The 13,833-nt window shown below is 43.3% G+C and overlaps 2 protein-coding genes across 2 annotated transcripts; one reads left to right on the top strand and one right to left on the bottom strand.

The window, feature by feature from the left end:
• Positions 1–1,649: 1,649 nt before the first annotated feature.
• LOC114202304 (olfactory receptor 3A2) lies at positions 1,650–2,609 on the top strand. Its single transcript, XM_028095460.2, has one exon. The coding sequence runs from the start codon at positions 1,662–1,664 to the stop codon at positions 2,607–2,609; it is 948 nt and encodes a 315-aa protein (XP_027951261.1). The 5' UTR covers positions 1,650–1,661.
• Positions 2,610–10,443: 7,834 nt separating this feature from the next.
• LOC114202287 (olfactory receptor 1D2) lies at positions 10,444–11,406 on the bottom strand. Its single transcript, XM_028095425.2, has one exon. The coding sequence runs from the start codon at positions 11,404–11,406 to the stop codon at positions 10,444–10,446; it is 963 nt and encodes a 320-aa protein (XP_027951226.1).
• Between the last annotated feature and the right edge of the window lie 2,427 nt (positions 11,407–13,833).

The raw sequence follows: 13,833 nt of genomic DNA, 5'->3' as shown, positions 1-13,833 counted from the left end.
GTAGTAAGAGCTTATGAGACAGAGACAAACAGACAGACAGAGATGCTTTTGATACGGGAACTTTCAGGAAACCAGCTTAAGTCAACTCTTGAAATGCATGGGAGGTGGAGTTGGAAGGGAGCCATTGCAGGTAGAGAAAACAGGATGAGCAAGGAGGTAGAAAATCACAGGGTCACAATCTAATGCTTATGTTAAAATAGACCTGAAAAGGGGAATGGAGAGTAGTTAATTGTTCTTTAACATAGTATATATTATAGCTGCTATCCATCCATTTATTTGTCCATTTGCAAAGCACTTAACCAATTTCATCAATGATGAGTATGCCTGAGAATGATCCTCCGTCTCACCAATCAGGTGATCCTAGAATTTTAAGGGTATTTTAGAGATCACTGCATCCAACTTTTCATCCATGTGAGCCCATCACCCTTCTGTTAGAGTCACCAGACTCCAACTTCTTCCCTCTGATTCCAGTGTATTCTATGCAAGGGAGTAACATTACTCTTAGGGAGCTCTAGCTCTGCTTATAATATGGGCAATAGAGAAACACTGATATTTTTTTCATCAGGATCTTATTATAAGATCTGGAAAACATGGCTCAATCTGGCTCTCTACATATGTGCCTGCTTCATTTGAGGATCTCTCCTTAGTGCTATTGGCCAAACTACTATGCCTGAGTTAAGGACAATGAAAGGGTGGTGGCTGTGCAATGCAGAAAGCCAACTGCCTCCAGCTGCAGCCTACCCACAGGTCATGCTTACAGTTTTGTTTTCAGAGGCAAGCAGCGGATACTATAAAAAGAATAAATAACTTCAGAGACACCTGGGTGGCTCAGTCGTTAAGCGTCTGCCTTCGGCTCAGGTCATGATCCCGGTGTCCTGGGATCGAGTCCCGCATTGGGCTCCTTTCTCAACAGGGAGCCTGCTTCTCCCTCTGCCTGCCGCTCCCCCTGCTTGTGCTCTCTCTCTCTCTCTCTCTGTCAAATAAATAAATAAAATCTCTTTAAAAAAGAAGAAATAACTTTAGATTAAGCTGTTATTCAAAGTCTAATGTAAAGGCTTAGTTAGCACCAAGAACACCAGGAATTTATTGATGTAGGGATTTTGAACTTATACTTCAGCATATGTCCCTCACCTTGGAGAAACGTACTTGGCTGAACTACCTGATATCTGCAGTCATGGCTCTGAGTTTTGTATCTTTGCTTGGTCTTCAATATCTCTAATAACTTTGAAACCTAGGTTTTCAAATGCTTTCTGGTTTCTCTGGAAATATTAATTTTTCTATTTTGAAATCTGCTAATTGGTGTGGGCTGATCTTACAAAGTAAAATGGAGAAATCCATCTTAATCTCACTACACTTAAAGGGGAAGTCTGCTTTATCTTAATTCATTTTCCCACGTATTCTGACCCTTTCAAGTAGGAGAGGATGGGAGGGACAAAGTGGTGATGGTTTTGGGCATCTCAGTTGAGAGCAGAGTAAAGGCATCGAGGTGAAGGAAGAGGTCAGTGAGTGAAGTGTGACCTGGGGAATGGGAATATTATCCCCTAGACAGCTGAGAACTTACCTTAGGCTCTGAACATGGGTGGGTTAAAACGTTTATGTTGAATAAATAAATTGGAGTGGACTGATATCTCCCCTCCTGGGACATTTCCTTTCAGAAACTCATGGATCCAGAAGTTAGAGCCAACAGGACATCTGTTACTGAGTTCATTCTACTGGGCCTAGTAGAAACAGAACAGCTGCAGTCTGTGGTCTTTGTAGTCTTCCTCTTTGCCTACCTGGTCACAGTCGGAGGCAACCTCAGCATCCTGGCTGCCATCTTGGTGGAGCCCAAACTCCACACCCCCATGTACTTCTTCCTGGGGAACCTATCAGTGTTGGATGTTGGGTGCATCACCGTCACTGTTCCCTCGATGTTGGCTCGTCTCCTGTCCCACAAGCGTACAGTTCCGTATGGAGCCTGCCTCACACAGCTTTTCTTCTTTCACCTTCTGGCTGGGATGGACTGCTTTCTATTGACAGTCATGGCCTATGACCGATTCCTGGCCATCTGCCAGCCCCTGACCTACAGCACCCGAATGAGCCAGACAGTCCAGAGGATATTGGTGGCTGTGTCCTGGGCTTTAGGTTTCACCAATGCACTAAATCACACCATTGCCCTAAATACCCTCAACTTCTGTGGCCCCAATGCAGTCAATCACTTCTACTGTGACCTCCCACAGCTCTTCCAGCTCTCCTGCTCCAGCACCCAGCTCAACGAGCTGTTGCTCTTTGTCGCAGCAGCCTTCATGGCTGTAGCCCCCTTGGTCCTCATCACTGTGTCCTATGCACACGTGGCAGTTGCAGTCCTACGAATCCGTTCAGTGGAAGGCAGGAGGAAGGCCTTTTCCACATGTGGCTCCCACCTCACTGTGGTTTGCCTCTTCTATGGTACTGGTATATTCAACTACATGCGTCTTGGTTCTGAGGAGTCTTCAGACAAGGATAAAGGGGTTGGGGTCTTTAACACTGTTATCAATCCCATGCTGAACCCACTTATCTACAGCCTTAGAAATCCTGATGTCCAGGGTGCCCTGTGGCGAGTACTTGTGGGGAGGCAGTCACTAACCTAAGGGTTAATAGTATCCCTTCTTTCCTGCCTTCTCTGGGTTAAGAAAACTTCCCAGGAAGGCAATAACCTGGGAAAATGGTCCATAACCATATCTCTCACTGCCTGAAGACTTGCATGATGTATTTACCCTGCAAACAAGTCCTACATAATTGATTCATACAGCAAACATTTATTAAATTGCTTCTATGATCCAGACACCCTCCTAGGGGACTAGTGAACAAAATAGACAGAAGTCTCTGGACTTATGCAAATCACATTCTAATTAAGAAAGACAAAATACACGAATGAGCATCACAGCGATAAGGGCTGTAAAGAAAAACAAGTAAGATAGGGGGGATATGAGCAAGTGCCCGGGGTAAATTGCTGCCTCATGTATGGCCGTGCTCATTGTTCTGGGTAAGGTTGAAGCCTTAGAAGCTGGGTGGTTCTGGACAGCAATGTCCTACAGGGAAGGGCTATTTGGCTAATAGGGAACCCATTAACCTAAGTAACAAAGAATATCACTGTGAAGTTTTTTTCTGGTGGGGACATAAGATTCCATCTAGATCAGAGTGCAGAAAACCATTTTAAGCCATTGGCCCAGTGCCAAGTTTATTCTCTTCTACACTTCACCTTTCACATCCAGAAAAAAAAAAAAAAATCAATTCCTTCTCTTCACTACCACACCAGAACCCAATAGGATGTTTAGTGGACAGACAGGGTCTATAGAGAGAAATAGATCACTAAATTAAAACTACATTAATGCATACATGATATATCTTCATGTCAAAAAAAGAATGTTCCATCTCTACCCCGGCCATGTCTTTGTTATTGGCTAAATCCCCTTGTTCACATATATGATAAAGCCTTTGGAAGAATAAGCATTTATACTTCAATGAGGTCTTTTGATTTTTTCAGTGAGGAATGTACAATATAACCTTTTCCTTCAAAGTCTCATTTTTTCCTCCCAAATCTCCCAGCTCAGAAAATGCCCATAAATGAAGTTTCTGGGAGTGATGCCTCTTTCTAACTTTACAGATACATCAGTACAACTCCAATCCCAAAAATTTTTTTCACCTTGATGTTTATCCAGCCTCAGCTCATCCATTTCTGATTTGCACCTTTGCTCCAGGCTCCCTTGGAAGGCTACTTACACTGTCCGGGCAATCCCACCACCCCTCCACTGGATCCCTCCTAGATCTGTCCTATGGCTACAGCAGGAGCTTGGCTTCCCTCTAATCTCGTCTCGGAGCCACAGAACAGAGGCCAGGTCGAGATGAGGATGGTAAGAAAACACAGGAGAGTGGGAGGTAGGACAGGAGTGAGAGTGGAGGAATGAAGACAGAACATGAGGATATAGGGAGGGACGGGAGAGGATGGTGAGCAGAAGGGTTAAGGAGGAAAAATAGAAATTAGGGAAAGGACCCAGGAGAGCCAGGGAGGAGAGAGCGTGGGAGAATTGGGATCATCGAACGGGATGCCTCGGGAATGTTGAGCTCGAAGATGAATATGGAGAAAATGCAGAATGAATGATGATGGGAGATGAGAATAAAATTCATACCATGGAATCACTTCCCATCATCACCTTTGATGTTATTGTTGGGGTCCCCTCGACCCCGCTTCCTTCTAACTAGGAAAAAAAATTAAGTTTTGCTGAAGGTATAATAATGAAAAGTAGTCTTCTGCTTCCTCTGGCTAGGAGCCAATCCCAGGAGAACAGAGAGTGGAGCTGAGGGGGGAAAAGGAGGGTGGACACGTGTGCTCACCACTGGCCCACCCAAGTTGCCATCCCCCTGCCTTTGGGGACGGTGCCTGCCAATACGGTCAAAGGAGCAGCGATGATGTAGGTCTCTTTCCTGATGTTCTTGGGTCTCCGGACACCTCAGGGTTAAAGAAAATGAACTTCCCTCAAAGGGCAAAGTTCTTATAAGTAAAAATCAGGAATGTGGGCTATAACCCACTGCTCTGATACCTTAGAAATTTCCTTTCTATGGTTGGGCTTCTTCCTACCTCCACCATAAAGAACTGGGACAAGATCATCTCCACAGCTCTTCACCTTAAATGCCCCTTGATTACAATAGGCTGGATGAACTTTTTCCTAGGGCTGAACCCAGAAAACATTTTGAGAACATTATCACCACTATTGCTACAACTCCATCTACTCGATGAGCATTTTACCCTGCCCCAACTCGTCTTACCTATTACGCATCAAAGATCTCCAGACCTTGGTGAGACAGAGCAGGGACCGGACTCTGGTCCTCTCAGCCCTAACTGCAAAACCCAGCATTCCTTGATAGCTGAAACGCTATGCCCCTTGAATGGCATATCTTGCAGGAATGCAGAAGCAGAATATCTACCGAAGGAGGGACTCAAAGACAAAGACCGGCAAGGACTGGACCAAACTAGTCTGTGCCCAAGATGGACCCCAAAGCTGACTTTTCCCCCACTTTTTCTCTCATTATAGTACTAAAAATCATGCCCAGGGGTGGATATTTAACGTGCTAATTACACATATGACACATGGAGAAGCATGACCTTTAAGTGTGCAGGTGCCAATAATTCCCTACCTCTCCATGTTTAAAAGACACCCTTTTTCCTCCGCATAGGAAACTTTTCTTCTCCAACTCATGTAATTGCCCCTTCCTTTTCCTCATAAAAAGCCCCTTGCTTTCAGCCCGTAAGCGAGGCACTGTTTGGGTGTCTACCAGAATCCGTGCTCTCTGAATTGCAATTCTTTAATCCTAAACAAATGCGCATTTGCCTCTCGCTGTGGCTCTTTGTTTTCAGATTGACAATCTTTCCTTATAATGCTTTAGGATTTTGTGTCTCACATTGAGTGGAAAAGATTTTTTCCATCTATATCAGGTAAGATAAGCTAGGTTACACTGTGCTAACAAACAGCCCCTAAAATCTCAATGGCTTTCGACAGCAAAGGTTAAATTCTTATTTATGTGACCTCAATTATTTGATAGATCTAGAAGAGCTGTTGTTTTGATTCTTCATCTTTTTATTTTTTTATTTTGAGGATGAGAGTAATGACTTCCAAGTCAGAGAGGAAGCCAGAAGTCTACATTTTATTTTACCTGATAATTGCTTGTAGTGAACATTTACGGTCTTTCTGACTTCTATTTCCCCTTTTCTAACAGCTATTAGTTTCTATTTGGCATCCAGGTGGTTTCTGGGCATGTGGTTCCACCTGAGGCACTGGCCTGGCCGCAGAGATGGTTCTACGTGGGCATGTGGCCTAAGCTAGTTTCATATAATTCTTTATAGTGAGTAAGGAAAGGGTTAAGGTCTAGGCAGGGAGAGGTAGGGGGCCCCTGGCTGGGCTCTGAAACTATTCCTGGCTGGCAAATTGCTAAGACAGAGTGAACAAGAGATAAGAGAATAGACCAGACCACCTGGCCCTGAATGTCAGGGAGTATATTTCTTTGGTGGCTACAGTGTAACCACAGAAAATAACCAAACCTCAAAGAATTAAGTCATTAAGGGTGTTATCAATAGTCTTTGCTCAAACCAAGAGGGCACAAGAATCTCAAGGCCACAAGCTTCCCAGTCAGTTCTCAATAAAAGACTGCCACTAAAAACCCTCAGTGGCAACCCATTCGGGACCCCTCTCCCTCTAGAGAGCTTCTTCTTTGCTTTCTGCTCTCACCTTCACTTAACAAACTGTCACTTCACTTCACCCTTTTGTGTCCGCAAGATTCATTCTTTGACTCCGTGAGACAAGAACCCTGCGATCCTGTAACAACACTAGCATTTCACAACTGGGTTTCCATGATAGAATTAAGCCCTATACAAAACTATCTGAATGACGATTTTCTCAATTCTCCCAAGGCTCCACAGCTATAGCAATGTTCTAGATGCACAGGACAGAAGCTAACTTGCTAGATAGAATGGACACCTTAGGTTATTAGAACTCAATTCCCTTTGGAACTCTGGCTGAGAAGAGCCACTCTAGACTTGCTCCTCATAAAGGAAGCTTTCAACTTTTAATGTTTGTGGGCCCTGCTCCTGGGCTCCCAGGAAAGATACACCTTTACCAAGGTCACAATGACGCCACCAAACTTCAAAGCACAAGCTCTTTCTGCCCTGAGCACACATTGTACATCGGCTTCATCAACAAATAACTTAAAAGAAACATTTCAAACTCAAGATGAGAATGAAAATCTCCCAGGGTTCTGCTTCCATACCTCCAAAGCCTGCAACCTTGCAGGTACTAAAAGCATAAGATAAAGTCTGTAATTTTCTGAAATGTGCTTCCTCACGATGATTTGTAACTCTTGATGTAACAAAAACATATACGATCCTGTAGTAAACATTCCTTCTCCAGAGCACTCTCTTCTTTGTGAAGATTATGTACCCCCGGCAGCTCTCCTCACTTGGGCTCAAATAAAAACTCTCCTCCTTTTTTTTAAGAAACGCTAAAAGGTTTGTTTATTTTGTGTCAACACTCCTGGTCAAGCAAAGAAACATCCTTGCCCTGAGAAGTCTAAGAGGCATCAAAAAGCTACCAAATGAACTGAGGGGCCAAAACGCAGGAAAAAAAAAAAAAAAGAATCCCAGAGAGACACTGCTGACAATTTCCCTGCTTTCCCCACAAGCCATTTGTTGATTCCAAGACAGGGGCTGAGAGGCCGGGAGCGGAAGGTGTGGCTGAGGAACTGAGCCGTGAGCCAAGCTTTAGCAGGCTTATGGAGCCAGAGAGACAAAAAGTGGAGGCAGAGTCCTGACAGAGAGAAGCACTCCAGGTTTTCAATTGGGACTTCCAACATGCTACTTTCTGGAAGTAACGCACAATAGGAAATAAGCCAACCCTCATCAACAATGTGCCTGAAACCACAGGATAGTACTGAACCCTATATATACTGTTTTTTCCACAGACATACCTAGGATAAAGTGTAATTTATAAAGTAGGTACAGTAAGAGATTAACAGCAATAAGAAAATAAAACAATTATAACAATGAACTGTAATAGAAATTATGTGAATGTGTTCTTTCCCTCTCTTAAAATATCTTAGCTCCTCTTGTGGTGATGTAAGGATGATAAAATGCCTACATGAGGAGATGAAGTGAGATGAATGGCATAGGCACCGTGATGTAGCATCAGGATACTTTTGATGTTCTGAGGATGTGTCAGGAGGATCATCTGCTTCTTGACTGTGGTTGACCACAGATAACCAAAACCACAGAAAGCAAAACCACACTTAACGGGGGGACTACTGTATAATCAGAACTTACGTCCCAGAAGTTTTAACTAGGCTATGGGGAAAATGCCTAAATGTCCTGCAGTAACAACAGTTTCTCACAATCTGCCACAGCTCAAAAGGCCAAATTAAGCCACATTAACACTCAGGATTTTAAATAAAAGACATATTTATTGGGATGAAGAGGACAAAGAAGAAAACAGAGGCATGAGCTGTCATTACCCCTCCTTCTACCTCCTGTGTCCAAGTGTGTCCAAGGGAGATACTCCCAGGGTCTGGATGTCATCTCTTCTGGATGGTTGAGGAAGAAATGACTCATTGTGGAGGAGAACTTGGCTCCTGAGGGACACCATCTTGCCAGGCAGGGAGTGATACAACACTGCAGCACAGCCTTGCTGTGGCCAGGGCCTGCTTTCCAGTGCTTTCCTTTGGTGAAAGAGGGGGAGGCTTTTTTCTCATGGGCACAGCTTCTGGGAGAGTAACAGATCAGAAGGTGAGCTCACCAGAAACCCTGTCCCACCTTTGTAGAACAATGTTGCCAGAGAAGCACAAAGTTGCTTTTACTTTTGCCTGTTGTACTTAAAAGTTCTGGAGCTTCCTCTCCTTCCATCCTTCAAGGTCAATAAACACAAACAAAACAAAAACAGGATCTCTTGGCCCCTCCAATTAAAGTCTAGGTCATTATGAACTTTGTGGAGAATGATTCAGGAAATGTATCAAAGGCTCTGAACAATAAAAACATTTGGCCCCCCAATTCCATTTCACCAATTGCCCCTAAGGAAACAATAACAGAGATGTACACATGGAGACACTATTGCCAAGTTGCAAACAATAGGAAAACTGAACGCAACTAAATATTGAAACAGTGTGTTAAATGCATTCTGCTATATTCATTAAATTGCACACTGAAATACTGTATAGGCATTAAGTTGTAATGTAGCCGAATATTTACTAACATAAAAAGGCATTATTAAGAGAGAAAGCAAGTTGCAAAACAATTTGAATTCATTCTGAAATATATATGTATATATGTATATATTTCAGAATGAACTGAGCAGAGATCAAAGTTTGGAATTTATACCAAATGTTCTAGAATTTATATCAAATAGTTGTCTTTGGGTAGCAGACAGGTGAGTATTTGGGGTTTGTTTTTATTTTAGTATTTCTACAAGAAATGCACATTGTTGTTTTACTAAAAACAATGAAAGGTAAAACTAATAGACATCCCGTAGTACCTCATTGTCTACAGACTCTATTTCGAGCTCCTCTATAAGACACTGGAGGCCATTTGAAATCCCTCCCACCTACTCCCTCAGCTTCACCACAGGTTGCTGCTTGTCTCACCAGGTACTCTCAGTTGGGTCACCCCCTCGCCTACCAGGCTTTTTCCTGCCTCTTTGTCTTTGTCCACCTGTTTCTGCTTAATAACAACCACAACAACTATGGGCCAATGACTGTCTCATGTAATCCTCACAGCTACCCTCTGAGTGACATGATGTTATTGTACTCAACGTTCTGATGAGAACACAAGGCCTAGCCAGGGACGACCGTGACCACACAAGGGATAAGTGAGGCTGGGGCGAGAACGTTGGCTGGCTACTGCAGATAGGAAGATTCCCCTCCACACCATGTCCCTCCTCTCTCGCAGTGATCTTACTTTGCCCTGCCACTTTTCCTGGGTAACTCTTCATGTGGCATGGTGTTGCTTAAGTCTCAGCTCAGCTGTCACCACCCTAAGGAAGCCTTCCCTGAATCCTCCCTCACTAACAAGGCAAGCTAGGCTTTCCTCCTTTGTGCCCCCCAACCCTCCTGCCCAGAGCATAACCACTGCCTTCAGACATTGCCTTAAAACACTCTTCTTCCCTGTCTATTGTGAGCTCCTGATTCATGTTTGTACCCCAGATTGAGGCCCTTAATAGGCACCCAGTCATTATCAGTTACTTGAATTGAACCTCTGATCAATTCAATCCTCCATCTGTCAAAGTCTAGTCTGGCTCCACTGATTGATCTGCAAAGGATTATTCCCTCTTTGGAACTGCCACAGCCCAGTGACTAACCTTGTCAGTTGCTCTTCAGTTTCTATTCATTGCATTTTACATGGCTGGCTGAACCTAAGTAGAGGTTGAGTCTCACTGTTACCTCCTGCCTTCTGCTGCCTCCACAACCATTCCTATTCATGAGCTTGTGTTGAGAAGCTGGGGAGTTTTGTTTTGAGCGAAGGACTGAGTGGTAGCAAACAGAAGAGATGGGGCAATGGAGTGAGGAGCCACGGTAATGAAGGATGGGCTGCCCAGGGCTAGGGTGTTCCCCCAGAACTCAGGACCATGAGTGGATGTGTGCTAGAGAACACCAGAGACCCACCCCTCCCCAGGCCATAACTTGGCATATTTTGAAAGGCTGGGATGGTGGCCCTGTGGTCTTATGATCAGGAAAGTTGAAAGAATGATCCTGTAAAATTCTAGTATTAGTGTTAGCATTGCCAAGGCTGGCAAGGTCTGGGGGGCACCAGGTTACATAGAGGTGTCTGTTCTTCATCACAGATACAATATAAGCCCACTCTGAGCTAATTACTCTCCTGTCTCCCATAGGATAATACCTTGTACATGGTAGAGGAAATTCCCAGTCTCCAATTCGATACCCAAAATTATCTCAGGTCAACCTCTGGAAAGCTTTCCCTAGGAGCAGCCTTCCCAGAGCCCCATGCATTTCCTTGTTCCTCAGGCTGTAGATGAAAGGGTTCATCATGGGGGTCACCACAGCATACATCACTGTGGCTACTGAGTCCTTCGTGGAGTACGTTTGGAGGGGCTGCAGATATACCATACCAAGTGTCCCATAGAAGAGGGAGACCACAGCCAAATGGGAGGCACAGGTGGAGAAAGCTTTGTACTTCCCAGTGGCTGAGGGTATTCGGAGGATGGCTTTGACAATTTGGGCATAGGACATGATCATGAACCCTAAGGGGGTGAGGAAGATAAAGCAACCTGTAGCAATCAGCACTGTGTGATTGACTTGGGTGTTGGAACATGCGAGCCTCAGCAGGATGTATATCTCACAGAAGATGTAGTGGATCTTCTGGGAACCACAAAATGTCACCCTGGTCATAAGGAGGGTCTGGGTGAGGCCATAGAGGACAGAAAGTGCCCAACACAAGGTGAGGAGCAAAACACAGAGCCCAGGGCTCATGGCCGTGGTGTAGTGGAGGGGGCGGCAGATGGCCACATAGCGATCATATGCCATTGTGGCCAGGATGAGGTTGTCCAGGGCCACCAAGGAGACCAGGAAGTAGAGCTGTGTTAGACACCCCGCATAGGAGATGGCTTTGTTCTGAGACTGGAGGCTCACCAGCATCTTGGGGATTGTATTGGTGACAAAGAAGAGGTCTGTGAAGGAGAGGTTGGCCAGGAAGAAGTACATGGGAGTGTGCAGGTGGGGATCAAAGCTGATGGCCAGGATGATGAGCACATTTCCCACGACTGTGACCAGGTACATGGACAGGAACATCCAGAACAGAACCCGCTGCTGCTCAGGACTCTCTGAGAGCCCTAGGAGCAGGAACTCAGAGACTCCACTGTGATTGCTTCCATCCATTTCCCCAACTGTCTGCAACATAGGCACCAACAAATGTTTGTTTATTAAGTGTCCTCAATTGAACAAGGACATTCATATAAGCACAATTAACTGTTTTCTTAGCATTAAAATATCTGACTAAATTTTATAATTTATTTTTTAAAGATTTTGTTTATTTATTTGAGAGAGAGAGAATGAGAGAAAGAGAGAGAGAGAGAGCACATGAGAGGGGGGAGAGTCAGAGGGAGAAGCAGACTCCCCGCTGAGCAGGGAGCCCGATGCGGGACTCGATCCCGGGACTCCAGGATCATGACCTGAGCCGAAGGCAGTCGCTTAACCAACTGAGCCACCCAGGCGCCCTAAATTTTATAATTTAAAAATGTTATTATCAATTATACTTTGATAATATGTTATATTAGTTTCAGGTATACAACAGTGATTTGGCGATTCTTTTCATTATGCACTGCTTACCACAGTCTATGTAGTCACCATCTGTCACTATACAATGTTATTACAATATTATTGGCTATATTCCCTATACTGTACTTTTCATTTCTGTGGCTTATTTTATAAATGGAAGTTGATACTTCTCAACCTAGGTCCCACCCACCTCGCCTCTGGCAAACACCAGTTTGCTCTCTGTATTTAAGTGTCTGTTTGGTATTTTTGTTTGTTTCTCAGTGTGGAGTCTGCTTTAGATTCTTTTTCCCTCTCCCTCTGCCCCTCCCATTTGTGCTCTCTCTCTCTCTAAAATATATAAATAAATCTTTCTTAAAAAGACAAGAAACAGGAAATGTTGACAAGAATGTGGAGAAAAGGGAACCTTTGTGGGAATGTAAACTGGTATAGCCACTGTGGAAAACAGTATGGAGGCTTCTCCAAAAATTAAAAATATAATATCTTAAGTTAACAACAAACTAATAACATGGAAAATCCTTATGCAACTCAGTCATTCCAGCAACTTCTAATCTGGCATACTCAGTATTACAGGAATAATGTCTATGTCTTATTTAAAATTCTATCATCCTACAGTACCTGAAAAGTGTTTAACGATCTCTATGTGCTGATATCAAATAGATTTCTAACTGATACCTAGACCGGTGTATGCATTGTAAGAAATGGTTATTATACAATTGGACAAAAGGGGAGAGTAAAAATATTGGGAAGGAGAAGGAAACATTATTATTTGCTGATAGGATGGTCTATCTGGGGAACCTATAACAATCAACTGAAATGCTATTAGAAATACAAAGCAACCTCAGTAAAGTGGTCAATCACACAATGAACAGACCCCAAACAAAGAGTATTCTTAGTAAGACAAACAACGCCATGATTCCAACTGGGCTGTCAGTTGCTGGTATCTCTGTTTGAGCCCCGCCACTTGCAGTGAAACTTCAGGCCCTTACCTGAGCTCCTTAAGACTTGCCCTCTCCATGTGAAAAGTGAGTGGTGGCAAATATAAAATTAAGCACTAAAGTGCTTAACACAAAGAGCTGGCATGTAGTGGGCACTGAATGCATATTGCCTATTACTATTATGAAAAATATATATAAACAATCATGAGGTGCAAATACAATGTGAAACAATCCTATTCACATTATCAACACAATATTCTAAGCATTAAGATGTTAAGAATCAGGCAGGACCTTCCAATTATCCTTTTCTCCATTTAATAATAAATGGACAGACTTGCTAATTTCTAGACAGAAAGATGGAATATTGCAAAGGTGCATATTCTCCTAAATTAATCTGGTTTATTTAACCTAGCTAAAGTCAAAATCACAACAAGATTTTGGGGAAACAAAGACTATGCTAAATTTCATATGAAAATAAGCCAGGAAAATTCTGAAGAAGTGTAAGAAGGGGACACTTTCTCTACCAACTATAAGGGACTCTGAACCAGTGAGGTCATGGTGCTGGAGGGCTGGGTAGAGCCCTAGAAGCAGACCCAAGGCAGGTAAGACTGAGTGGATTATTAAGGTAGTAGTTTAAAATGACGGGTTAAGGTTGCATTATTCAATAAATGGTGTTGGGAGAGCTATTTAGGGGAAAATATTAGACCAACAACATTTTAAAAGTACTTAAGATTAAAACAGTTTATTGTGTCTTTCTTTCTTTTGAAAATCTATTGTAAGTGGAATGAAAACTTTGAAAATAAAAAATGAGAGAGTATAACTAGACTTGATTTAATTCACCGTGTAGAGATAGATAACCACTCTTCACATTTCAATGTCTTTTTTTGTTGAGACATGAAGGACAAAAAGCAGTCAGTCTTATGAAGTCTTGAGCAAAGAGCCTTGTAGATAGAGATGTGTGTGCAAAGGCCCTGAGGAAGGGTTTGCCATGTTTATGGAATGAATAAGGGCCAGTGTGGCTGAGTGAGGAGGGTATGGGTGAGATGTGAGGTCATGCAGGCCAGCAGGGTCCAGAGCAGACAGTCTTTTTAAGGTTTTAAAATTTTATTCTAAG

The sequence above is a fragment of the Eumetopias jubatus genome, unplaced genomic scaffold (assembly GCF_037043125.1).
Source record: "Eumetopias jubatus isolate StellerSeaLion01/CBP00866 unplaced genomic scaffold, mEumJub1_p1.0 scaffold_10, whole genome shotgun sequence".
Taxonomy (NCBI): domain Eukaryota; kingdom Metazoa; phylum Chordata; class Mammalia; order Carnivora; family Otariidae; genus Eumetopias; species Eumetopias jubatus.
The sequence above is the reverse complement of the archived record's forward strand: the minus strand, read 5'-3'. Positions and strand labels throughout refer to the sequence as shown.